The sequence below is a fragment of the Balaenoptera borealis genome (genome assembly GCF_965194805.1).
Source record: "Balaenoptera borealis genome assembly, chromosome: 9".
Lineage (NCBI taxonomy): Eukaryota > Metazoa > Chordata > Mammalia > Artiodactyla > Balaenopteridae > Balaenoptera > Balaenoptera borealis.
This window is the reverse complement of record NC_138873.1, coordinates 48730415-48757168: the sequence shown is the minus strand read 5'-3', so window position 1 is coordinate 48757168 and position 26754 is coordinate 48730415. Positions and strand designations below refer to the sequence as shown.

General features: G+C 39.5%; 2 protein-coding genes and 1 long non-coding RNA gene across 23 annotated transcripts in view; 1 reads left to right on the top strand and 2 right to left on the bottom strand.

Moving 5' to 3' along the window:
• REV3L (REV3 like, DNA directed polymerase zeta catalytic subunit) overlaps positions 1 to 9079 on the bottom strand; it is a 190537-nt gene extending 181458 nt beyond the window's left edge. For 6 of the 8 annotated variants that reach the window (XR_014248190.1, XM_082404696.1, XM_082404701.1 and 3 more), the window contains exon 1: positions 8514 to 9079. Coding sequence is in view for 5 of the 8 variants with exons in the window: in XM_082404696.1 (XP_082260822.1) it covers positions 8514 to 8652 (139 nt within the window). In the remaining 3 variants the exon portion in view is untranslated. Of the gene's footprint in view, positions 1 to 760; positions 992 to 8513 lie in introns of all 8 variants that reach the window. The other 2 variants (XM_082404699.1, XM_082404698.1) reach the window with 2 other exon arrangements.
• A 6-nt stretch (positions 9080 to 9085) lies between these two features.
• Positions 9086 to 26754, top strand: part of LOC309634604 (uncharacterized protein) — a 60199-nt gene continuing 42530 nt past the window's right edge. For 3 of the 12 annotated variants that reach the window (XR_014248222.1, XR_014248223.1, XR_014248224.1), the window contains exon 1: positions 9086 to 9485. Coding sequence is in view for 1 of the 12 variants with exons in the window: in XM_082404914.1 (XP_082261040.1) it covers positions 9314 to 9485; positions 10002 to 10100; positions 13448 to 13543; positions 21518 to 21549 (399 nt within the window). In the remaining 11 variants the exon portion in view is untranslated. The other 9 variants (XM_082404914.1, XR_014248226.1, XR_014248227.1 and 6 more) reach the window with 9 other exon arrangements.
• The window catches only part of LOC309634619, a 52806-nt gene continuing 44437 nt past the window's right edge, over positions 18386 to 26754 (bottom strand). For all 3 annotated transcript variants that reach the window (XR_014248248.1, XR_014248249.1, XR_014248250.1), the window contains exon 3: positions 18386 to 18645. This is a non-coding gene — a long non-coding RNA (uncharacterized lncRNA). The remainder of the gene's footprint in view (positions 18646 to 26754) is intronic.

Sequence of the window (26754 nt, the reverse complement as noted above, 5' to 3'; positions counted from 1 at the left end):
TACAGCACCAGAGGAACTTGAAAGGTCTCCTGATTCATTCCCCTTTTCTTTGGAAAACTATATACATACAATTCTAGTATCAATTTTTGTTTATATCTGTCCTAAATTCCTCTTGTTATAGTCTAACCTTTATATTATTCTTTAAAAGAAGATAGCTACAGTCATCACAAAACAAATCCTACTATAACCTAGTCTACAGGAAGAGTCTAAGCACTATCGGACACCGCAGGCCCTCAAAGATTTCTAAATTGCGTACGTGCATTTTTTTCCTCTAAACGTCGGTATGTTAGTCTTTCAATTATAACCAATGCCTTTCCAATTTTCCCTCAGGTCTGGGGAGCCAGTGTGAGGCAGGCAGTAAGGGCCGAGTCAAGATCCCCAGTTTTCAGACCCAGCCCCACACCAACCAACTGTAAAGTGGACAAATCCCTGAGCTTATCTATCTAGATATCAGTTTTCTTTAAATAAAATGAGAGAATTTCACCAGAACAGTGTTTTCCAACCCCTTTCACACTGTAAATAATATTTGTTCAGCACACTGGCCAACAAGAGGGCATTTGGAGGCATTGACATGGTGCTTGCCGAAAAAAATTTATCACATTTTCTTTATATAATTATGGAAGAAAAATTTTAATTTAAATAAAATTTGTAACAATATGAATGAATTTCAAATCCAACCTTTTTCACATCAGGAACAATATTTCAAAATAACAATGATGATTTATTTTTGCAGAACATACACGCACTATCAGGCAGTCACCTTGCAGTAAGCTAAATGGCACATCAGACAAACAGCTAAGAGGATCCAATACAGGCGAAATTCAGGTGTAGAGCTAGGTCCCCCAGGGCAACATCCCAGCTACCCAGTCCTCTCATCATCAGTGGCTGCACCTTGCACTGGATGACATGCTCCTCAAGCACCCAGAATGCAAACTCCAATAACAGCTCCACGATCCTTTCTTGACAAGAGGCAGCTGCATACTCTGGCTGGCTGAAGTAGATTCCAAGTAGTAAAGCACCTTCTTTAATGTACTTAAAATATCAAACACAGCAATAACTGCTAGTTATGCTCATCATGCTCTCTGCTTACAGAAACCCCACACCCTACCTTCAGACCGCACTCCACTAGGGCCCAGAGCCACATAACATCAACTGGAAGCTCTGAATTAGAAGACCTCAAATTAAACAGTACTGCAGTAATCATTTGACAACTATTTAGGGCTACTATGCCCTTTTATTTTTGTTCTTCCTTACCAATTCTTGCAAGCACAACATAACCTAAAAAAATTAACCTAGAACAGGTATCACATGCACATGGCAAAAAACATCCCAAAGTTACCAAACAGTACACTATAAAAAAATTAGACTCCCACTTTTGTCCTCTAGGCCACCAGTTACCCTCACTGGAGGCAACAACCACTGTTACAAAACTCTCATGTATCCTTCCAGATATATGTATACAATATATATACTTACTTATAAATATATTTTTTTATTTACATATATTTATTTATATTTATACATTTTATACATACATATATATTTTTTAAGCCACACAAATGGCAGCATACCACACATGGAGTCTTGCATCTTGCTTTTTTTCCTCTTAATATATCAGACATGGCACCACAGCAGTACACATAGTGTTGCCTCATTATTTTAAAGACTGCCTAGTATTCCACTGAATAGATATGCCATAATAATACTTAACTACTCCCCTACTGGTTTATGTTTAGGTTGTTTCCAACCTTTTGCAATGACAAACAATGCTGCCACAAATATTCTTATATGCTCATTTGACACATATATAAAATCTTTCAGAGGATAAAATCCTTGAATGAAGTTGCTAGATCAAAATATACGTGAAAAAGGAAAAAAAGAACTAAAAAAAAAAAGGGAATTCCCTGGCGATCCAGTGGTTAGGACTCTGCGCTTCCACTGCCAGGGGCCCGGGTTCAATCCTTAGTAGGGTAAGTTCCCACAAGCTGCGCGACACGGCCAAAAAAAAAAAAAAAAAACCACCACTAAAATATACGTGCACTTTTAAATTCTGAAAATGATTCCCAAATTGCTTTCCATAGAAAATGAACATTTTATACTCCCACCAGCAATATATGAGAATGCCCATTTCCCCTTCCTCTCACCCTCCCCAAGTTATACTATGTATCAATCTTTCCTAATTAGATAGGTGATAAATGGTATGCTGTAGCTTTAATTTACATCTTCATTATAATAAAATTGTGCATCTTTTCATATGAATTCTCTTTGCTCACTTTTTCTACTGGATTGTTTTCTAGGAGCTCTTTGTATATTAAGAGGAAATTAGTCCTTTGTGAAAAGTGTACAAATAATTTTTACTAGTCTACTTCTCTTTTAACTTTATGATTTTTGTCGTTATACAGAATTTTATTTTTACAGTGTAAAATTCAGCAATCTGGCTTCAGTTGTTTCATACTTTGAAAGACCTTCATCATTCCTAGATTAAATTAAAATAATTATCCTACATTTTTTGTTTGTTTTCACATTTCAATCTGCTGACTTATCTGGAAGCCAACACTTTATTAAAGAATTCTTTTCACTACTGATAGGAAAGGTAGCATCCATTATCATACACTAAGTTCTTATATATATTAGAGTCAATTTCTGCTCTGTTTCTGCCTCTGCTCTGTTTCATTGCTGTCATGTGCCAAAGCCATCCTACTCTGCAAAACATTTTAAAATTAAAATCAGTTTACATATAAATGAGTATAATAAAACTAGAAATTACTGGCTTCCTTTAATATAAGAATCATTTTGCAGTTCCTAAACTGAATTTATATAATCAAGTTTAACACTATCATCATGCAATCATGCATTTTAGTTGATACTTATCTGGGAGCCCAATATCAACCTCAAGTCTTTTTCCCATATTTCTGATAGCTTTTCCTTAATCTTGTATAGTTTTTTTTTCCAAATTATAAAATCAATATATGTTCTCTGAAGAAAATCTGAAAAATACAAAATACACCTCCCAGAGATAACCAACCTTTATATTCTGGTGCATTTTTCCTGCATAAATGACTATTTTGCAAACTGATTTTTTCATGTAATATACTGATAGCATTTTCCCATATTATTTTATATTATATTTATATTATAATCGTGAAAACATGACTTTAATGACATAAATTCTACTAAATGAATATGTCCAATTTATGTAACCATTTCTCAGTTGTTGAACATTTGGGGTTGTTCCCTGTTATGCCTATCATCTATTGATTAATTCTTGCAACAAATGCTTGAGTTTCAAGCACTGTGGTCAGCATTGGCTGTATAATGGTGAGCAAAAATGAACGCATTACCAGCATTTATGGAGGTTACTGGGAAAGACAAACATTAATCTCCAATGTATATAAAAATTACAACTATAACAAGTGTTATGAAGGAGAGTTTATGGAGCTTTGAGAGTCTATGGAAGGCTTCCCTGAGGAATGACAAATTGGAGTTTAGGTGAAGGAAAAGGAAAAACATTCTAGGCAGAGGGAACAGCAGGTACAAAGGCCTCATTGAGGGAGGAGCATGGCAAGAATAAGGGACTGAAATAAGGTCAATATGGCTGGAACATAAAGAGCAAGGCAAGAAGGACATGGCTCAAGCCATGACTGGATAGAGAGGTAGGGACCAGACTGTGCAAGACCTTGTAAGACATGTAGATGCCACCACATAAGACATGTAGCTTTGTCCTTATCCTAAATGCAATGGAAAGCTACTGAAGCATACCAAGTAGTATGGTGATATAATCAGGTTTGCATTTTGAAAAGATCCCTCTGATTACAGTGTAGAAAACAGATTAGAAGGGAACAGAAAAGATTGGGGTAGGCCAAGATTAGGAGGCTATTTGTTGTAAATGCATCCAAAAATGCTAGTAGTTTAGACTAGGGTGGTGATGGATAATGAAAGAAGTAGATGGATTCAAAAGATAATCAGATTTTGCCAAAAGATTTACATTCATAGATTAAAATCCCTAAAACTGGAATTATTGGGTCAAAAAACAACATTTCAAGGATCCTGACATGCATTGCCAAGCTGCCCAGCCAAGAGCAGTTTTCTCTCCATTTGTGAATTACCTTGTATCTGTTCCTCTATCAGAATTTTTATATTCTTTTGAAATTGCTTTAAAATGACTTAATCCATACTTCCTTCATGAAGCCTTCCCTGACTCCCCTTTTTGCCTGCTAGGTGGTCACTGAACATGTCCTCCTTTGAGTCCTCACTTTGTCTTACACATTTCTTTTATATTCCAATTAAACTATGTTTGACTTATGTTTACACGTCTATCATCCCTCCTACATTGTGAGCTTCTGGAGAGTAAAAGTTGTTCATAACGACGGCACTTAAAAAATAGCTCAATATATATGCAGTAGGTTCTCATTAAGTGTTCACTGAATGAACTGAATCACATATTACAAGATTCCACTGTGTCCACAGATTTAAGAGGACTCCTGCTTAATAAGCTTCTGATTAACTGATGGTTATTTTAAGTCAAACACAATACAGAAGACTAATAAAATTTGCAACTCAAGCTTCAAATACCTACTAAATAAAGTGACTAATTTTGTTTGTGGTAAATCACTAAATCTCAGTAGTGCTCCTGAAAAATCTTTCTAATATTTATATCAAATAGGCATTATGTGATATTAAAATATTTTTAAATGGTTTAGCAAAAAAAAAAAAAAACGCCTAAGAACAAGACTTTTATTAGAGAAATTATTCATAATCTGAGTTGTTGATAAATGCTTTAGCTTTCAAAATTGTACTCATCTCAAATTTATTTAATAATCCACCAAAATACCAAAAAAGTGAGGTTATTTTGCAACTACATAACTTTATATAGCATTTCACAATTATCAATTTCTTATGTTGAATAACCTGATTTCATAGCATCTAGAACAATCTACTAATATTTTCACTAGCTGGAGAAAGACTTAGAGGGGGGGAGATGGCAGAGTTCCTTACAGTAATCTTAAAGTCAAGCAGCTCCCTCTATAGTCTGTTTGTCCTACTTTGTTTAATTACTTGCTTTGTGAACATCTCACTCACACTCTTCTATTTACTCCTACTCTGCATCTCAGCAGGGAAGCTTTTTGAAAGGATAATACTGTTTAAATTGATGTTGAGAAAACTGAGAAAGCTGTCTAAGCTCAACATGAAATGAGTTACATCAGGCAACTAATAAGCAAGAGTTAGTATGTGCTAACTGGGCAGCTTCCCAGATCCACCTGAGTCAGATCCTTACAATAAAGCCTTAGGATTTTATTTGAAGTGAATTCCCAGAGCACTCATACCCATATTCAAATCTAAGTGAAAAAACGCTGTCCTGTACTTTAGTTATTTATAATCTTGCTTCCCACCACTAAAACAAGTTACCAAAAAATTGTTATATTGCTCAATGCATTGTATGTCAAAACAATATTCAAGACATTTTTAAATGAGTGAAAGAAAAGCAGAAGAGGTTTTTGGTTTTTCAAAAATAATTCCATCACTTATATATAGAAAATTTAATTGATTCTCTCAGGAACCAATATCCTCAACCACCAAGGGATTAAATCAGTCAGTCAGGGTTTATCATTCAAATTTGAATGTACAACTTTTTAAAATACCTTTTCAAATTTCACCAACTTAAGATATGAGAGCTTTTAAGCCTAAGACAATTTATTTCTTAAATTACTCAAATATGCCCTCAAAACACAGGACAATCAGAAGTCAACTGGACTGTTTTCTAAAGCAGAAAAATACTTTTCATGCAATAATAGGAAAACTGAACTAGTAAAAATGTAATAAACCAATCGGTTCAAAATTTATAATATAAATCTGAAATGGTCACTTTATTTGGGAGAAAATTTCTTCTGCTGCTATTTTTCACAACTTCATTTGAAAAGCAAATTCAGTTTAAAAACATATTTTCTCCAAACCAAGGTAAAGAATTGAGGACTTCCAAAATTTCCTATGTATGAAAGACAAGTTTATAACACTCTAACATAGATTTATCATGTGTTACAATTTTTCATTAATTTTACTAATTAGTAGATAGTTTGTGCTTTCAAACAATAAATCTGTCTTCATTAAAAATTCTAGCATTCAGACTTTTACTAAGCCAAATTGACTTCTTTTTTATATTAATTATTTTCAAAATTTATTTTACTAGGTGGACTGGACTACTTTTCTTTGGGGAGAGAATTCAGAAGCAGATAATTGTACAGTTTTTGTTTATATTCAATTAATATTAATTTTACTGGGAGTTTCTGACATGCTAAAAATGCTGGCTTGATTCTGAAAGCTGTAAACTCTAAACGTATGCCAGTGATGTCAAAATTTTTCACCTTTTGGGAAACACAAAAATTTTTATGTTTGTGAACTATATTTATAGCAAACTCAATTCAATTATCCTTAACAACTTGTAGTTTGGGTTTCTCTGTATCAGGTTTTATATCTTTCAATGTATGTACAAAAAAGTCTAACTTTTATATTGATTTACATTATACATTTCAAAGTGATTTTTTAATCTAGTGTTTTTTTAAGGGGTGGGAGGGGGAGATGCTGGTAATCTATTGTAAGATGTCCAAGAGGAAGAAACACGTATTTCTTTTTATAGACTAGTTCACATGTCTATTTTTTTAATATTGAGAAACACAAAACTACACCATACTCTTTATTTTTTAAAGAATATTTTTTCACATAATAAAATTCCTCCTAGCTCACTCTGAAATTCACTTTTTTTCCACAAACAAAATTTCCCTATAAAACAGAGCTTGCAAATCACTCAGGGATACATATTTCATGACTTGTGCAGAGAAAAAAAAAACTATGTGTAGAAAAGTAACCCAAACCATACAAACTGTAATACACAGCAATGCCACAGTATATCCTATTAGCATGTCCCTTTATAATTTCACAATCTGGCTGAACAGAGCTATATCAACATCCCTATCTTATTCCTTCTCTGCACCTGAAGTGAAAAAAAAAAAACAAAAAACAGTATATTACACTGAAATTCCAATTAGAAACAAAGACAGCACCACTATATTTAAAAGGGCAGAAAATCTATCCTTCAGAACTCTTTATTGCCTCCAAAGTTTCAGGTGTTACACTTTCAACAAATTGTTAACAGCACCCAAATGTCCCATCTTAAAAAGTCCATATCATCAAAATCTTTTTCACTATTTTAAAAAGAAGCATTCTATCAAATCTCACTAACAACACTGAAATTTTTAACAAAGAGAATTCACATTAAAAGATAACTGCTTTAAAAAAAAAAAAAGATAACTGCTTAGAATGAGTGCTTGTGTTTGGGAAAGTGCTATTATCTTGATAGCCCACAGGAAAACTGACTGCAGTAATAAGATGAATGGTGATTAGGGCAAGGAGCATCAAGTGGGAAACGCTATCTAAAATCCCAAAGGGCAGTACATAGCTAGAGGTAAGAGCATCTCTTTCTAGGAGGCAGCTCCATTATTTCACGTAGGCAGTTCAAAGCATGTAGAAAAGCAAAACAATTTAAAAACCTTGTAAATTTGGCCACTATCCTACTTACATTATCATAAATCTCCAAGAGCTTTTGAGAACGTAGCTTGTCTCCCCACCCCACTGGTTCTTCAAAATAGTTTTTATCTTAAATGTACGTGTATTTAAAATGCAATGCTACACCCCAGCACAGGGGCATTTTTTTTTAATGTTTGCGTTGCTGGGCTTAGCTGTGGTTCCTATGAAATTCACGCTATTAAGTGGGATGTTATACGTTGGGCAACATAAACACGCATTTCCTACTTCCGTGGATACACATTTCCCTGAAAGCAATGCACCTGGGGACGCAGCCCTGTGCCCCAGACTCTGAGGCTTTACTTTAAACTCTAAGGAGTTACGACCTGCGCTCACAGCAGAACCACATGGTCACTTCAACAAGAAAGATTATCTGGCCCCAGGCGCCACTCTTCAGCCCACAGCATCTCCAGAAGGGGCAGAGGAGAGCGCTAGTGAGAAGAGGCGACGAGGAGCGACTGACAACAGAGCTGACACTTCCCCACTCCTCAGAAAGCCATTTCCAGCAAGGGGAACTTGGGAGACGCAGAGGGTGTCCGCGGTCCCACCAGCGACCGACCTCAGAGCGGGGCCCCGCGCACCCATTCACGGAGGACATGGCGCGGCCACCTGACCCGTCCTCCGGGGCGAGAGCAGTGCCCGCTCCGCCCGCCCGCGACCCCGAGTGCGGACCCGGCTCCCGACCGCCGCACGCAGTGTAAACACTCGGCGCCCGCCGCCTCCCCGCCTGGGGTGGGATGCGGGGGGCGGCGCGCAACGCTCGCGCGGACCCCCATTTTTGCGCCTCTCGTCAGGCTCAGGCTCGGGAGGAAAGGCGAGGAGGGCCAAGGGGAGGGAAGACGCGGCAGCTATCTGCGGAGAGGGCCGGCAGCGTGTGCGCGAGTGCGCGGCGGGGAGGGCTGCCCGGGCGTCCGCCGCTTCCGCCCGCGCCCGCTTACCTGCCGGGGTCGCTCCGAAGACTCGCACCACCGGCACCTTCTTGACAGGGGCCTGGGTGAGGGGGGATTGGCAGATATCCAGCCCCTGCAGCGGGCTGGCCATGTAGTAGTCGGCAGTCACTATCCTCACTGAAAACATGTTCGCCGCCGCCGCCACTACCTCCTCTTCACTAGAGACCTGGCAGCGGCAGCAGCAGCGGCGGCTCCTTCCGCAGCGGCGGCCCCACAGCCGCGGTGGCGGCGGCGCCCCCTCCTCTCCGCGGCTCGGCCCCCTCCCCTCACACTCAAACACGGCGAGCAGCGGCGGCGGGCGGGGCGGTGTGGGCACTGCTGCCGCCGCCTCCTCAGGAGCACCCGGCGAGGGGCGACAGGAGAGAAGCTCTCGCGCTTTCGTCGGTGCTGGTGCTGCTACTGCTGCTGCCGCCACTGCCGCCGCCGCCGCCGCCGGGAATCACACGGGCTCCTCCGTCCCAGGCTGCAGCTCTTGTTGCCATGATGATGATGTCACGGACGCAACCACTGGGGGAGGGAAGAAGGGGGGTTGTGTGTGCGGCGAAGAGAGGGCTGTGAGTAGCTGGGGGAGGGGAAGCGGCGGGAAAGGGAGGGAACCGGGCGGGCGCCCCAGCGGGACATCCAGGCGGGGGCCGAGTAGGTGTTTTCTCCCCCGCCCCCGGGCACGCAGCGAGGGCGGAGGCTGCCGGAAAGCTCGGCCAGCGCCGGGCGCGGGGGATCGATGACTCGGCCGGTGGGCACGGCCACCTGGGTGAGGGGCAGCGGAGGGAGGGGGCGGCGGAGCGCCGATGTCATGGATGGGCTCGGAGGGCCTGGCGGGAGGGGGGCGCCAGTGTTCAGGGCCGTTTTGGTGGCTAGGCAGGATTGGCCGGAGCCCCGGTGATCGCGCTCGCCTCGCCGACCGCCATTTCACATCCTGCAGAGAAGGCGGGGGCAGCCGCGGAAACGGCTTTTTACAAGGTAAGAAAACCCGCCCGCAGGGAGGCGAGGCGCAGCTCTCGTGCCGCCGCAGCCTCGCGGGAGGGCGAGCGGCGGACGCAGCCGGCCCTTCTCAGGTAACGCTGCGGCCTCGCGCGTGGCCCAGGGGCGGTGCGAGGGGCGGGGGCGCGCGAGCGCGGGCTTCGGCCTATAAAAGAGCCGCCCCGCCGTTTGTTCCCCTACATGCGGCGCGAGCCGGCGCGCCCCCTCTTTCGCGGCTGTTGCGCAGTGTGTGCGCCTGGCTGCTTAATGAGTTTTATTCACTCTCAGCTCTGCTTAGGTTTGCCAGGGCTTGGCAGATGCAGTGCACAGGGATTTCCCACCGCGGTGTCTTTCTCCCGCCCCTTTCCTCCCCTCTCGCCCTAGTATGTCCTTCCTTGATTTTCTCCTAGGGCCCACAGGCTGTGTCCCGGGCGCGCTCCTGGACATGTAAGGACTTGTCAGTTCCCAGTGACCTCCCTCCTCCCCTTCCTCCCCTCCCTTCCCCGCGGAACGTAGGATTAAGAGCCTTTCGGCGAAATTTTCGGCCGAAGAAAAAGGCCCAAGAAAGTCACCACGTCAGATGTGGACTTCCAGTGTTATTCATTAACAGTTTGTGTAAGGGTTTACTATCCTAAGGCATAAAAGCAAAAGGGGGTGGGGAAAGACCGTTAGACAAAACAACTTTATCCAAAAGCGGGGGTGGGGGAGGGGGGAATAGGGGTGCAGTTGTGAAACGGAGAGCAAAAAAAGGGTGGTAACATGCAGCTGGCTTGGCCATTATATTGGAACCGTTGGGTTTTTGTCTCACTTGGTCACTAATATTGGGCATGACCTTGGACAAATAATTTGGTTTCTTCGGGCCTCAGTTTCCTCATCCGTGCAACGAGAGTTTCACTTGAAAATCCATTAGGGTTTCTTCCCAGCAAAAAGATTGAAGCAGTAGAAGGCAGAAACCGTGGTTTCAAGTTTGAAATATGCCACAGAATTAGGACTTTTGACAGTCATTTTCAGTCTACTCAAATTAGAGATCATTCTTTCACACGTGTATTATACAGGTGTTATTTTAATGGTTAGTAGGTTGCCGTATATTTTAAGTGGTGTGAGAGATCCTCATTTGGAACCATTGTGGTTCTTAAAGTAGGAAAATCAAAAGGCCTAGAGGGACAGATCACTGGTCAGCTGTCTATAAATCCCATAACATGCAATGCTAATAAGAGTTTATGTTCTTAGGGATTCGAGACTGATTACCACAGCAAATTAGCCTGCAGTTTTCAACCTGAGAGCATGATTGTAAACATAGGTGGCAAGATTTCTACTAATATACAGGACCTTACCTAATATTTTAAGAGGCAAAATCTAAGTTGATTTTAGTTTTAGAAAGCTATAGAAGTGACTTAAAAATAGGACTACCATACTAAATGCGTTTTCTGGTAAAATATTTTGTACAACCTGAATATCAGATGCACAGTACCAGTGATTCTCACAGTATTTCATGGCACTAGTGTGTTCTTTAAAATTTAATATTTTGGCACTTACTAAATTACATTTTTTGGGGATGGGGCCTGGACCACCCACCTCTGTCATGATTCTTAAGTAATATAAAATCGAGAATCCCTGTACTATATTATAATCAAGTACATCCATAATATTTAAATTATATTATTCCTAACTAGAAAAAGGTAAAAGTATGAGATTCACAGATTAGCTATTTCTAGAAAAGGGTTTCTTTCCTCCTACCTCTTGAATCAACTCATTTACTTTAAAAAAAGGCAGTTGCAACCATCATTCAAATCCTTCTAGAACTCCAAGGAAAGAATGTTCACTCTTGAAGAAAAACATTTGCAGCATGAAATTAGGATATTGTGTCCATTGCATGTAATCAAATTTAAGTTAATGCTCAAACTGAAAACCTGACAATACTCCCCTAATTAATCATTATCGAATGTGTTTTATAATTATATTCTCCTGAGGTAAGAAAGAGCTCTGGAGTTTTGAGTCAGAGAATGAAAAATTAAACCATCAGTTACTAGGTAAATGAGTTTGGAAAGGTAACTGTATTTTGGGGGGTTTCTTTTCTCATCTATGAAATGGATAGTAATTCCTGTTTTAACTTTTCAGGGATATTGTAAGGCTTAATCAAATGAGATAATGTATGTGAAAGTATCATAATAAACTTTGACATCCAGAAATTTAACTCATTTGAAAACAGTAAAATCATTTGGAACTGTTATCTACATACAATATGAGAAATGCCAAAATTGAACTCTATACTTAACAAACTTAAAGCATCTCTTTTTGTTATTGCTGTTAATGTTGAGTGACTATTTGCCAGGTGATTTGAGATACAGCGAGAAACAAAACAGACATGGTTCCTGCCCTGAGAGAGTTAATAGTCCAGCATCATAGAAATATATTTCAGTCATATCAAGTGACATTTTATCATCCCTTCTAGTTCACTAACCTATACTCACCATGTCATGCCTTTAGTAAAAGCCTGCTCAGCGTTCTGTACCAATACTGTTCAATGTCTGTTAGCAATTTGTAATCTAGAACAGAAGGCAATGGATACCATAATTTTTTGGCAGATATTATAAGGTGGCTTATTCAACATTTATCCAACCCCCCTTCTAGCTTGCTTTTCTGTACTTTAGAAGCTAGAAAGTTAAAAAATACTAGAGTCCTGGAATGGATGCGTGGTGTGCTGGTAAATCATTAACAATGGCTGGAGGAGGGGAAAGACCCTGATTCGTAGCATTGACCCATTTTCATGGTGTGAATACTCCCAAGCTACCAAAGGGACTTCACTGAATGGGGAGTTAGTTGGAGAAGATGCTAACAATTATATGTTGGCTTCAGCGTTTCACTACATGTAACCTAGTTTCCAGCAATCAGATGCACCCATTCAAGACATAGATCTGCCTCAGTTGCACTCAGGGAGATGGGATGTTCTGGCAGACACCGTGGTGGAGGTATGGTTCTTCCGGGTAGCTGGGGAGGAGTTCTGGCATCCATTTTGAGAGCCATAGGTGCTGACTGGCAAGCGGTGCTAGGATGGCTTTCTGCTAGAATAGCGGATGTGATGTGGGATGAAGTGTTCTTCCCGGTTTGGTTTTTCCTGGATGTTGTTTCTAGCCGTGTATTATCCAAGCCTGGTTCTCTGGTCCTCTCAGAGATCTATGAGCTAAACACTATCCTTTAATCCCTTTCTGCTTAAACTAGCTCAGTCACAGTCAGCTACACAATTTGTTGAGCCCAGAGCAAAATGAAAAATGAAAGGCCCCTGTTCAAAAAGCAGGAAAAAAGTGCCATTATATGTACTAAAATACAAAGCTTTTTCTTTCTTCCGTCATCTCTCCCTCAACTTGTCATGCTGTTTTTTAATTTGCTTTTTAATGTCATTCTAAGAAAAATTAGAATTTCAATTATTAGAATGAATTTTACCATTTGTCTTTATATTGTGCAGTGCCATTTATAAATGCAAATATAAGAACATTTAACTCATATATGGAATCACCAAAATGACACAATTCATATTTCGTAGCTTGTACATGCCACGAGGATGTATTTTGTGCTTATCAGAACAGTGTAAATGCAGCACAAAACTAACTCAGCTGTTTTTCTTTCCCTTCTTGATATGCACACATCCTACCAACCTGAGTAAGGAAGGACTGAACAGAAAGGAACTATGGGTTGCCCTGCCTTTCCCCTTCCTTCTGTGTCATCATTTTCAGTGTAAATGGTCATACAGGGAATTAACACACACAAGTAAGGCTACGATAGAGTTCTTTGGTCACTTGTATTTCTTAGGATGCCATTACCTTCTTTCTGCAGCTGAAGCAAGTTCTGGTTGAAATGGAAAGCATAGCCTCTTGGAACTGTCAGCGCCTCCACTAAATCAGTCATAGATATAACATGTTTGCCTTGTAGTCACTTTGTAACTCCCTGAGTTCCTGTACGCTTAGGTTCACCAGCATCCTGTGCTTGTGAGGCATTATGCAGACTGTATGCAAACTGGGTAGTAAGCAAGAAGACAAACAGATTGCCTCCTCTGCTTGCAGGTATGATCCATTGTACCACTTCTTTTATAAAACAGACATTCAAACATAAAAGTATTAAGATTTCAGAATGGTAACTGCAGAGCATTAAAGCAAGCAGTGGGCCCTGTATGACTGCACAGTTTGCATGCCCATGAAGTTGACCCTGAGCTCAGTGTTTCTCAAGGGGGCTTCTCCTGATATTTTGGATGAAACAATTCTTTATTGTGCAGGATATTTAACATCCCTGGCCCCTGGGCACTACATGCCACTGTGATAAAAATGCCCTCATACATTTCTAAGTGCCCCCCAAAGAGGAGTTACTTCTCTCTACTGAACTCCTGTAGTGGACTCCACTGTCTGCAGCTAGGAACCATGATCATTGCAGATCCTGGAAAGGTCATGTGCAGTTTTTGCTATGGATTCTCAAGCAGAGCAAAATACAGAGTTGAGTTAAAAAGATTTCAAAATTCTCATACCTGGGAGAGCAGAATTATGGTGACCTTTTTTCCATTGTCAGAAAAATAATACCACCTACCTTGGTCATGAAACAAACATTTGGGATGAAAGTTTAAAGGGGATCAGTGGGTTTTAGGTGTCACATGCATATAAATGGTAGTTGATCTTTTCTAAGGGAAATTTTTACCCAATCCTTCATACAGTGTCTGGCCTCTATGAAACCATGATGGTAAAGAAACTCATTTCCTCCCAGAAGGGATTTGGAAGACCTAATTAAGTATGGCAAACTCTGGAGGCAATTGCCATCAGCTCTCCTCACTCTCAAACGACTTCATGCAGGTTTCCCCCAATTTATTCATAGCAGCTGTCTGGGTATAAGGTAGACACATAAATATGTACTGCCTGAATGATAAAATATTTTTTGACTAAAAGAATGGGGTTTTATGTCTCTTTTTAAAAGAAACTAAAGGAAAGTCAAATTAATCATTGTGGTGAGAGCTGAATTTCCCTCTGTTCTTATCATTTTAACCAATTAATCTACTCAGTTACAGGGAGAAGCAAAACTTTGAAAAAACAACTCTCAACTCTTCCACTTCCATAAATTAGCAGTAATAGTTTTAAGGGAGAGACCATTGAGCCTATAAATTAAAGATGATGTTTGAGAAACAAAAAAGAAGCTTTCAGAATAAAGTAAAAAAAAAAAAAAAAAGAATAAAGTAATATTAGAATTGATGATTGAGCTTTCCAGGACCCTCATTTAAATTACATGTCCAGAACTGATATTGGGGCATTTCTGATGGATCATGACGAGGCAGGAAGAAACCAAACACACATGGAGGAAGATTAGATTAAGTTCTCAGTTTAAATAATCAAGATTCAAAATCTCAGAAGCAGTGTGTCTGTAGAGCAGCATATCTCAGGCTGGTTTTCCCTGGCCCCAGAGTCCCCACTGCACTTACATATTCACAGCCTAAATCACATTCCAGGAGAACATCCACTAATAATTTTTGTTATTGACAGTGAACTCTCCTGGGTTTTGATCCTAATTTTACATCCCCATTCCAGGGACCAGGAAAGACTATTTACTGTCAGATGTGTAGGTCACAGACCAACACTTATATTTCCTTATTTTCTCAATAAAATGTATTTTTCCAATCTTAAAGGTTTGAAATACATAGGAAAGAAATTATGGAAAACCATAAAGAAAATATAGGACACTCAATCCCACCCAAAGGCAGTCATGATTAACATTTTAGTCCTTTTTTTCCTAGTAAATTTTTCTATAAATATATTACACAGTGGAAGTAATCCCCTGGTATTTTTCACTTTACATTGTAGCAGAAACATTTCTCATGCAAATTAGAATTTTTCTATAAATTATTCTAATGGATACATAATATGCTGTGCCGTGGACATACAACAGTTTTCCATTTTCCTACTGTTGGCCAATAACAGAATGTTTCAAATTTTACACTGTTATAAATATCCCATCGATTAGCTCCATTTTGGATCCTACTCTTAACTTTGAAGGAACTTACTTTATTGTTCATTATTTGACAAGAATATCAGTTTCCAGTACATGCCATGTTCTTTCTCTCCAAAGAAGAGAGAATTGTATGTGATATTCTTTCTGCCTGGTTTGCTCTTCCTCTCTCCACCTCTTTTTGCACAGTTAGTTCATTCTTTAAATTTCAGGTTGGGACTTTCCTGGTGGTCCAGTGGTAAAGAATCCGCCTTCCAATGCAGGGAATGTGGGTTTGATCCCTGGTTGGGGAACTATGATCCTACATGCCTCAGGGAAACTAAGCCCATGCACCACAACTACTGAACCCACGCACCTCAACTAGAGAGCCTGTGTGCTGCAAACTACAGAGCCCACGCTCTCTGGAGCCCGGGTGCCACAACTAGAGAGAAGCCTGTGTGCCACAGCAGAAAGATCCCGCATGCCGCAATGAAGAAAGATCCCGCATGCCACAAAGGCCCGATGCAGCCAAAAATAAAATAATTAATTAATTAATTAATTAATATTTTTTAAAAAGAGAGATCTTTTTAAAATAAATAAATAAATAAATTTCAGGTCAAAGGTCACTTCCTCAGGGAAGCCTTTCCAAGCTATATATTTGATTATGGTTCTCTGTTACACACTCTAATTGTACTATGTTTCTTTTTTTCCAGAGCACTTACCTGTGGTTGCAATAATCCATTCATTTGTGTTTTATTTGATTAATTTCTCTACCTGCCTTGGACTAGAATACTGCAATCATTATCTGAATAAGCAGTGATTATAATGCTGTTAGAAACACAGGCCAGTTAACGTGATCTCATTCATATCACTGACAAGATGGGTTAAAGCTTGAGGCTGAAATACAATTAGTCCAAAAATACTTATGTACCAGGTATTATGCTAGGTGCTGGGAATATAGAAGTGAGAATGACAGGCATGATTTCAGCCTTCATGCTAATAGTCTAGTGCAGGGTTTGGCAAACATTTCCTGTGAAGGGACAGATAAATTTTAGGCTTATCAGGCCATATGGTCTCTCTCACAACTACTCAACTGCCATTGAAACACAAAAGCAGTCATCAACAATACATATAGGAAAGCGTGTCTGGGTTCCAATAAAACGTTATTTAAAAAACAGGCGGGGGGACTGGGTTTGATCCATGGACTATTGTTTACTGACCCCTGGTCTAGTGGACAAGACAGCCATTAAACAGATCATTTGAGATGACAGATACTTCCAAAGAAAAGGACAGGGTGACATAAAGTCACATGGCAGAGCTGTCCAACTTAGTCTAGAGAGAAGAATAAAGACTTTCTTGAAGAATATGACTTTAAGCTAATATTTAAAGAGGAAGAGGAGTTACCCGGATAAAAGTAAGGGCAACAGGCTTGATGAAGATCTAAAGCATGGAAAGAGCGAGAATAGAAATAAATTCATTCTTAAACTTGGCGATTGATACGGAGAGGGAGATGAAATTGTGTAAGGATAGAGTACAGGGTGAAAAGGCAAACTAAGAATGTTGAAAAAATTTCAGAACCTAGTACTTCCCTAGAGGAAGAGATGCCAGCAGGAAAGACTCAGAAGGAATGATCAGTGAGGTGTAGCAGTAGCAGGACATTTAAGACCTTCCATCTTGTGACCTAAATGGGAAGGAAATCCAGAAAAGAGGGGATATATGTATATGTACAGCTGATTCACTTTGCTGTGCAGTAGAAACTAACACAACATTGTAAAGCAACTATACTCCAATAAAAATTTAAAAATAAATAAAAGGTGAATAGTTTGTATAAAAAGAAAAGACCTTCCATCTTGTGTGTTGGATATGTAAGTTGGGAGATACCAGCCTAAAGGCTGGGAACCTCTGAGAACTGGTACACGTTCTGAAGGACTAGATAGATAGATATAAAAGAATAGACCTGAGGACCGACAAAGTGTGAATGGTAGGGTAGAAAATGAAGAGGTAGTGAAGGAATCAGAAATAATAGATAGGAACAAATCACTGGTATATAGTAGGTGCTCAATAATTTTTTGATAAGTGAATGGAAGGATAACAGTATAATGTAAAATCAAAGCACCCAAGAGGGAAAGGGTTTCAGTAACAGGTTGACCTACAGTTTTGCATGCTTAAAAGAGCTATTGCTCAAGGCTAGTTTCCTTGACTATCTGAGAAAGGTTACGGGTAAGGACTCAGTTACTTTTGATTCCCTAGTGCAGTATAAGCCTGACCTCCAATTCCTTCCTCTAAGGAAAGCTGACCTGGCTCTTTTCTTCCCTGAAGATTTCAATGAGTAGGAATAGGGACCTTCCTGTGTCAGTACATGTTCAAACTAAAAATATAAAATTAGAATAGGAGCAAGATTTTTCGTAGATTGCAATGACACAAGGTAAACTGTTTTCTCTTGGTCATTTATATTAAACATGTATTTTATTACTTAATTCTAAACATTTTGTATTGCTGTTTTAACTTTTTATTAACTTCTTGTTGATATCTATAAAGTCCTGTGTTAGATGCTGTGGGTGATTCAAAAAAATGTAAGACATAGCTCTGGGCTAAAGTATTATGTAACTGACAAGTAAATTGTAAGTTTCTTGACATTAGGAATCATATTTGGCACTTCCTATTTTTCCTCGCACAGTATCAGACTTACAGTTGGTACTGCAGAAATAATTTTCCCCTGACCTCTGCCTTGCACCATCTGGTGACCAAATGGTATCCATAATAGAGCCACTTCTGTATGACTTGGACAAAACATGATGCTTTCTGAAGAAGACAATATTCTGAAGGCATCAGTAACAGTCATTTTAGCTTGTTGAAGGTTGGGGTTCTTTGTGTAAGGGTCAGCCTGTCAGTAAATAGCATGCCACCCTGTTCTTTCAAGATTATAAGAAACCTTTGTATGTGTGTTTTTATACCTAAAGAAGAAAAAAAAAAAAAAAAGGGTAGTGGGAAACTGTACCCAGTGGTCTCACCAGATGTTTTCAAACCAGAACTAGGGCAATTGAGTTGTAATTTGTTTTTAAAACATTTATTTTCAGAAATTTTTGAGAGTAGGGAGCTGAGGTTTTTCTTGCCTGAATTAGCAGGTAACTTCATTTTCCATTCGACTTTAGCAGAGAAGACCTCTCCTTAAGATGAAAATGTGAAGCAGAGGTTCTTGCCAAATCTAAAAAGTAGAGCAAAGATTAGTTTTAAGAAAACTCATAGATAAGGGGGAAGGATACCCTTTTAGAATACACAGTCCCCTGTACTAAGCATATCCAGAGCCTTTGAAGACTTAATTTACTAATGACTGTGACACGTGGCTTACGTCTTCCTCTTTACCTGCATTCCTCCCGTCATCCTGAGTGAATTCATCACTCAAGTAGACAGCTCACCCAGCACCAGCCTCAAAGTTCCTTGATGTGATCTTCAGCCACTCGCTTGTATTGCCACATCCTGGATTTGTCATACACCCAATCTGTTTCACCTCTAACCTCATAAATGCAGACTTGACTTTGTCTGGCCAGAACTTTCATCCTAGCTCTGTCACTCAGTTACTCCCAGTACAGCCATTCTCAGTTCCCTGACATCTCATTTCCAGTCCTCTTCCTCACTCCACTGCAGCCTCTCACCCTTCTCAGGTTTCTCTGACTTGGGACCTCCAGTCCATAGACTTCTCTTCTTTCTCCCTATCAGCCTTCTCCTGCCTTCACTTCTTTCATCTCCTGCTGCGTTCTATTTTAAATTACCACTCTCTTGCCAGGAACCACATCTCCTTTGCCCTGTTACCCTGATATCACTTACCTGACAAAACAACAGCTCTAACTGGGTGTCTGCTCCCAGATTGCTGAGTGCACCCAGACAGAAAAAATAACTGCTGTGCAGATTGGCATTTAACACTGTAAATTCAGGACCACCAACCTCGGCTAGATTATTCTTTATCTATACTGTTGGGAAGAGAAGGTTATCCTTATAATGTATTAATCTCTACCATCTGAACCTCATACTTCATAAGCCAAGGTATAGTGTTATAAATTCTTTGTATACCCAAAATTAGTATTAGGCTGGATCATTTCAATTATTACCCTCTCTCTGAAACTCTAACTTGGCTTTTGTACTTACTTTCCTGTTTTACTTTATGGTTTTGGGTCTAGTCCATCCAATAAGGTAAATTTCTAATGTTTTTAAAATTAATATTTGATCAAAAAGAACATGTCTTAGACATTATGGAATGAAATGATAATGGAAGGGAAATCATTCCTACACATAATTACCCTTTTTAGAGGCCTTTGTGAATCCAAGTGGTCTCTAGTTGTTGTCACTCAGGACAGGGGTCTTAGGCTCAGCTCACTTAAGTCATTTCATTCTTGCCTTCCCCAGCTTCCCCTTTCCATCATTTCTGATCCCACAAATTTCTAAAAACACACCCTTTTTTTTCCCCAGAAGTAGCAGGGAAAGCAGTGCTATGTGTATGGGGAGCAGGGATGGGTATGTTTGTACATATAGTTCATTTATTGAATGGCAGCGTAGCATACTGGTTAAGAGTTCAGGCTCTACGGCCCAATTTCCCTAGTTACCTGCTCTGTGATTTTGGGCAAATTATTTTCTGTACCTCAGTTCTCCCATCTGTAATATACAGATGATAATACTAGTTCCTACCTCACGGTGTGATTGTGAAGATTAAATTACATATTTTAAATGAGTTAATACCTTAGAACTGGTAAGCACTCAGTAACTGTAAGCTATTATTCATAATTTAGAATAAATTATTATTATAATAATTACAGCTTCTCTATTTCCTAAAATACACTTATTCATTAAGAAGAGAATAATGATGAAAGTTAGGAGCTGTTAAAAGTCCATTGATTGGATGTAAAGAGTAGAGTTTCAGAATCGCAAAGGACCCAAGAAATTATTTAGACCATTGGTTCTTAGCCAGTAATATGCATCAGAATCCCTTATGAAATATTATAAAGTCACAGTTACCCAGGCCCTCCCTTCTCACATCTACCAAGTCAGAAATGTCCACAGGCAGTTCCAATGCATCTTCCTTGCAAGAACCACCGAACTAATTCAAGTCTTTAGATTTTATGATGAGGAAATTGAGACTTAGAATAAATAACTCGCCTAAGACCCCAAGTGTAAGTGGGACCCAGGTAATGTAGCTCCTTGGTAAGTGATCTTCCTACTCTTCTATGTTGCTTGCCAAATATTAATTTTTAAAGAAATTAATATGGGAGTTTATCCTTCTCTCAGTAATATCAGGAAGAATAATATAGGTTTTAAAAGTATAATTTATTCAACATTTAATTCAAAATAAAATTTATTTTACAATAAAAATAAATGCAGAGGACTTTTGTAGAGGACTTCATGCAGAGGACTTTTGCATATTTACAGTAGGATTTAAAGTGAATTTTGCTGTGCTTTTCATGTGGACATTAGTTTTTGCCACAATGCTTGATGCTAATTAGTACAAGGAAACACTGTGCATTTTTGCTCCTCAACCCAGCCTCACAGATTGACAGGCAAACAAAACAAATGGTTTATAGGGCAAGGTAGGTTGTAGGAATTAAATTCTTCAGAGCCCTCAATAATAAAATACGCATTTCTTATAATTAGGATTTTTTTTGTTTTGCATTAAAATTTTTTTTAAAAACCTTTGTGAAATATTCTTGGAATTTTCCAGTCTATGAACAGTCAATGTAGGAAAATCAGTGGTTATTAGGTATAGTTTTCTTATTGTAGCTTTACTGATTGGTAGATTGAAAGTCTAAAAAATATAGCAAAAATTTTTTTCTGAATTTTTCTATTTGGTATTGAGTACTATGATACTATATCTCTTAAAATATGTTTTTCTTTATCCATAATATAAAGGAATCAAAAAATACATTAGAACTTGGATGTGAACTTGTGCAAAGGTGTGAAATAAATTAAGATGACAGGGCAGAAGCAAGAAAATGGAGCTCAAATTAAATCTACCCCTCAAAGCAGGCCTGTTTATATTTTCCTATGTTTGCTATTATAAATTTATTTCCATGTATGTGTTTCTTTGCTAGAAATGATAAATAGCTGCCAGCCCAACTTCTGATTCTTAGGCAACTCCATTTTACCAACAAACCACTCATTTTGATTTGGTAAGTGCCATGAAGTCCACTATCCCAGATCCCCATCAACCTGTTTTAAACTGTTGTTGCTTCTACTGTGTCTTTGCCTGATTCCATACCCTTTGCTCTACACTTCATCTCAGGTTTGACCTTTGGATCTTTTTACTTGATGCATGTGTCTGGCCTCCTGGCATTTGACTACAACCTGATCATCTTTGGTTTAGACTCACCTTCTAGTTCCAAGCTACCAAGATTTATACCCCCTGATTCCAGCAGTTCAGGAATTCCCGGCACAGCCACTGGCTGCTATCTAAAGGGGATCTACTTCAAACACTAGCCCTATATTATAAACATCCATTTTTTCATTTGTTCAACAGATTATACTCATCACTACTATGTGTAAGGCACTAGAGTAGTTTCTGGGAAATACAGAAAATTAGTTAGTAGAAAGCTCCTTAATGCTCTTAAAATCTGGTAAAACAAATAATACAAGTATATAATGATAGTTTAAGATAGTATATGTTCAACTGTTATGAAGTATTTATACAAACAAGACATTAATTTTAAATAGCTTCAAATAGAAAATCCTTAACCTGGAACTAAGGGGTATGGGGTACAAGAAGACATGACCAAAAGAACCTGGGATGTGATTCATGGATTAAAAAAGATTAGGGGGCTTCCCTGGTGGCGCAGTGGTTGAGAATCTGCCTGCTAATGCAGGGGACACGGGTTCGAGCCCTGGTCTGGGAAGATCCCACATGCCGCGGAGCAACTGGGCCCGTGATCCACAACTGCTGAGCCTGCGCGTCTGGAGCCTGTGCCCCGCAACGGGAGGGACCGCGATAGTGAGAGGCCCGCGCACCGCGATGAAGACTGGTCCCTGCACCACGATGAAGAGTGGCCCCCGCTTGCCGCAACTAGAGAAAGCCCTCGCACGAAACGAAGACCCAACACAGCTAAAATAAATAAATAAATAAATAAATAAATAATGTAGCTATTAAAAAAAAATTATAAAAAAAAAAAAAGATTAGGAACACTGACAGGTGTTTAACAAGACTTTGGAGGTAGGGTAGGGTAGACACGTGCAACAAACACATTCCAAAAAGTGGAACCAAACCAACAAGAGCAGAAAAGTTTAAGTTAAAGAAATGTTATTTGTCTAGACTGGTTGACAGTATATGTAAGGAGTGGAAGAAAGCCTAGAAAAGTTGGTTGGAACCAGATTATGGAAGGGTTTGAATACTGAGGAGTTTAGAGTTGGCAAGCATGTTTTGGGGAGTCAGAAAGTTTTGAGCAGGAAATGATGATTGGCTTGATTTAGCAGTGCTGTACAGGAAGGATTTGGTAGTGAGGAGATAGGCAGGCAGAGACTGCAGACCAGGGAATCAGGAGGCTAATACAGACAGTAATCTAAAGTAAGGAGGGCCTGGAGACGATTTCTTAAGTGCCTGTTATGAGCTGGTGCTGGTGATACAATGAGGACTGGGTCCTTTTGAGGAGGAAGTTTTTAGTCTAGCGAGATATTGATCTCTTAAAGGCTCCTAGAGGGGTCTCTATGCAAAACTTTGGGACCACTTCTGATCGTTTCCTGGTTACTAGGTTAATTAGATCGATCCTCATTTTATAATAGGATGTATTCTCTACCTTCTAAAATTACTTTTCCGTTTTATCAGTCTGCTAAGGCAAAAGTATCCCAACCACTTGCACATAAAGAAAAGCAATTTATTACATAAAACAAGATAAGACAGGAACATGACACCATACAAGGCAAAGAAGAAAATGACACGTTTTAAAGAGAGAACAGAAGATGATGAGGAGAATGAACTGGAAGTTAGATTAGGGGCAAGAAAACCAGTTAAGAGGTTGTTGTAGTAATCCACCTGCTTGATTATGAGGGTCTGAACTAAGTATGAAAGAAGAGGAGTCCTTGGTGGCTACTTCCACCATAATCCTTTCTGTCACTGCCCTGGTACAACTCGGGGGTGGGTAAAGGACTCTCAGAGTTGATCTTGAACAGAGGGACTCAAGAACACAAGAAACACTTGTTCACTTCTGCAGACTTAGAGGTAAGGCTCCTACTGTCAAGCAGTCTCTCTTCTTGTTCCTTTCTTATTTGGAACATGGTTTACCAGCCTTCACATTGATTCTGTGAACTCCCTGATAAATTCTTGTTTTGCTTTAGTTAGCCCAAGTTGGTTCCTAGGGCTTACAATAAAAAACCTCTAATTGACACTGTATGTGATTTTTGAGGCACCTGTGGATAACCAGGTGGAGACTGTTAGAAATATGAAACTAGAATAGTGGTTCTCAAAGTGATGCATGAGCATTACCTGAGAACTTGTTAGAAATGTAAGTTCTCAGGCCTCGCCCCAGACTAACTGAATATGAAACTTGTGGAGTAGGGCCCTAGCAATCTGAATATCAGTAAGCCCTCTGGGTGATTCTAATGCACACTATAGTTTGAGAACCAATTGAACTAGAGCTTAGAAGGGAGATTGGGGGGTGGAGATAAAGATGTGTGAGTCAAATGAATGACAGTTGCTGTTAGGGGGAATGAATAACCTCCCAGAAGAGTGGAAGAGAGAAGATAAGCCCCTGAAGTAGATGAAATAATCAAAGAAATTGAGACTAGTGCTGTACAGTCAAGGAGGGGGAAATTTAACAGAGGTGTCAGGTGATCTACAGTGTCAGGTGCTATACAGAGGCCAAGGTGGATGAGAGAGCCAAGCGATAGGACTGACCTTTAAGAGGTTTTTGGTGTCAATTAAGAGAGAATTAGTACAGATAATGAAAATAAGTGGTGAGAGAACAAAGGCAAAAAAAAAAACAAAGGATACTTTTTTGCAGTAGGTTGGGAGTGCAAGAAAGAAAGTTGGGGTAGATGTCTCAGTTTTTACTGCATAATAAACACTCAAACACAATGGCTTAAGACAGTAATTATTATTATAGCTCAAGTGTCTGAAGGTTGGCTGATCTCAGCTGGGCTTGCTCATATATCTGAAAGCCTAATGTGGGCTTTCCTCTAGGCTGGGTTCTGTTTCACAGATCTGTCATCCTCCTGGGACTCTTTGGCTTGCCCTGAGCATGCCTTTCTCATGGAGACGGAAGAAGAGTTTGGTTTTGGTTTTGGTTTTTTTTTTCATTGCAGCATTTTTTTAATTGAAGTTAGTTGGTGTACAATATTATATGTAAGTTACAGGTGAACATTATAGTGATTCACATTTTTTAAAGGCTATACTCCATTTATAGTTATTATACAGTATTGGCTATTTTCCCTGTGTTGTACAGTATATTCTTGTAGCTTATTTTATACATAATAGTTTGTACCTCTTAATCCCCAACCCCTATATTGTCCCTCCCCCTTCCCTCTCCCCACTGGTAACCACTAGTTTGTTCTCTATATCTGTCAGCCTGCTTTTTTTTAAAACTATGTTCACTAGTTTGTTGTATTTTTTAGATTCCACATATAAGAGATATACAGTATCTGTCTTTCTCTGACGTTTCATTTGGCATAATGCTGAAGTCCATCCATGTTGCTGCAAATGGCAAAATTTCATTCTTTTTTATGGCTGAGTAGTATTCCATTGGATGTATATACCACATCTTCTTTATCCATTCATTTGTTGATGGACACTTAGGTTACTCCCATATCTTGGCAATTGTAAATAATGCTGCTGTGAACATTGGGGTACATGTATCTTTTCGAATTAGTGTTTTTGTTTTTTTCAGATGTTTTTGTTTTTTTCTTATCTGGAAGAAGAGCTTTAAGAGGGCAAGCAGAAACGTACAAGGCTTCTTGAGGCCTAGACTCCAAACTGGCACACTGGCACTTCTGCCTCATATTGGACAGAGCAGGTTGTGTGACCAAGCCCAGATTCAAGGGGGTGGGAGATAGAATTCACCTTTTAGAGAAACTGCAAAGTGACATGGCAAAGGGCATGAGTTCACACAGGGGTGGAGAATTGGGACCATTAATACCATGGTAGGAATGACCAGAGCATGCTTGAAAGTAGAAAGGAAGGGATATGTAGGATAAAGAAGAAAGTGAAGTAAGGAGGAAAGATCAATACCATAGGTCAGAGAATTAACCTTTGAAAAAAGGAAGGGTACTTCTGGGAATGGAAAGAGGGGAATTCGGTTGAATTAGATTTAACAAATTAAAATACAGGATGCCCAGTAAAATTTTAACTTCAGGTAAACAATGAATAACTTCTGAGTATTAAGTATGTTCTATGCAATATTTGGTAGGCTCTCGGTACACAGTTTGCTATTTTTATCAGTTTAAATACCATTTAAATATTTCTATAATGCAGTACTTGGGACACATTTATCCTAAAATATGTTTCCTTATTTATTTGAAATTCAAATATCACCAGGCAACCTGTATTTTGACAACCCTACTTTGGATGCATTTTAAACAGAGCCATGGTAAGGTCATCTACAAAGGGCTACACGGGTGCGTCTGGGGACTTAATCCTGGGAGACGTTTGGAACAGCCGCCGTGGATGCTGTGCAGTGTCAGCGGAAGGACTGCCGATCGGTAGTGAGGCCCACTTAGCAACAGGCAGCATGACTTTTTCTTGGGTCAGCAGTAATGCTTGACTGCTGGGAGGCAGTGGTAGGAACAGAGGCAGCCGGTGCAGGCCACCACCTTGGTCTGACTGCGTAGGAGACGCCTGGGGAGGAGTTTGGGGCATAGTTGAAATGACTAGGGGTCCAGACTGTACACGGAAGCAGGTGAAACCAGAAGGTGAATTGGGAGGCAGAAGATGAACAATTATTCGTTTTCATTGGAAGAGGTGGAAGTTCACAGAGAAGAAACAGAATTTACAGTCTTGGAAGAATAGTTCTGTGATAGTGGGGTTAAAAATCCAATTTCATGAGACAGAACTGGAGCTAAATTTAAAGCAAGAGCCCTGGAGACAAGGTACCTAGTTTTGCATTATAGCTATGTGATCTTGGTCAAATAATTAGATTTCTGTATGACTTACATTTTTTTTTTTTTGGTAAAACATGAATAATAATGGTTCTTACCTCATAGAGTTACTGTGAGGATTAAGTGAAATAAACTATATGAAGTACCTAGAACAGTATGTCTGGTGTTTACTATGTTTTATTATTTTAAATACCACTTACATGTATCTATAATCAATAAATGTGAATACTTTAGAGAATATTATTTGAAAGAC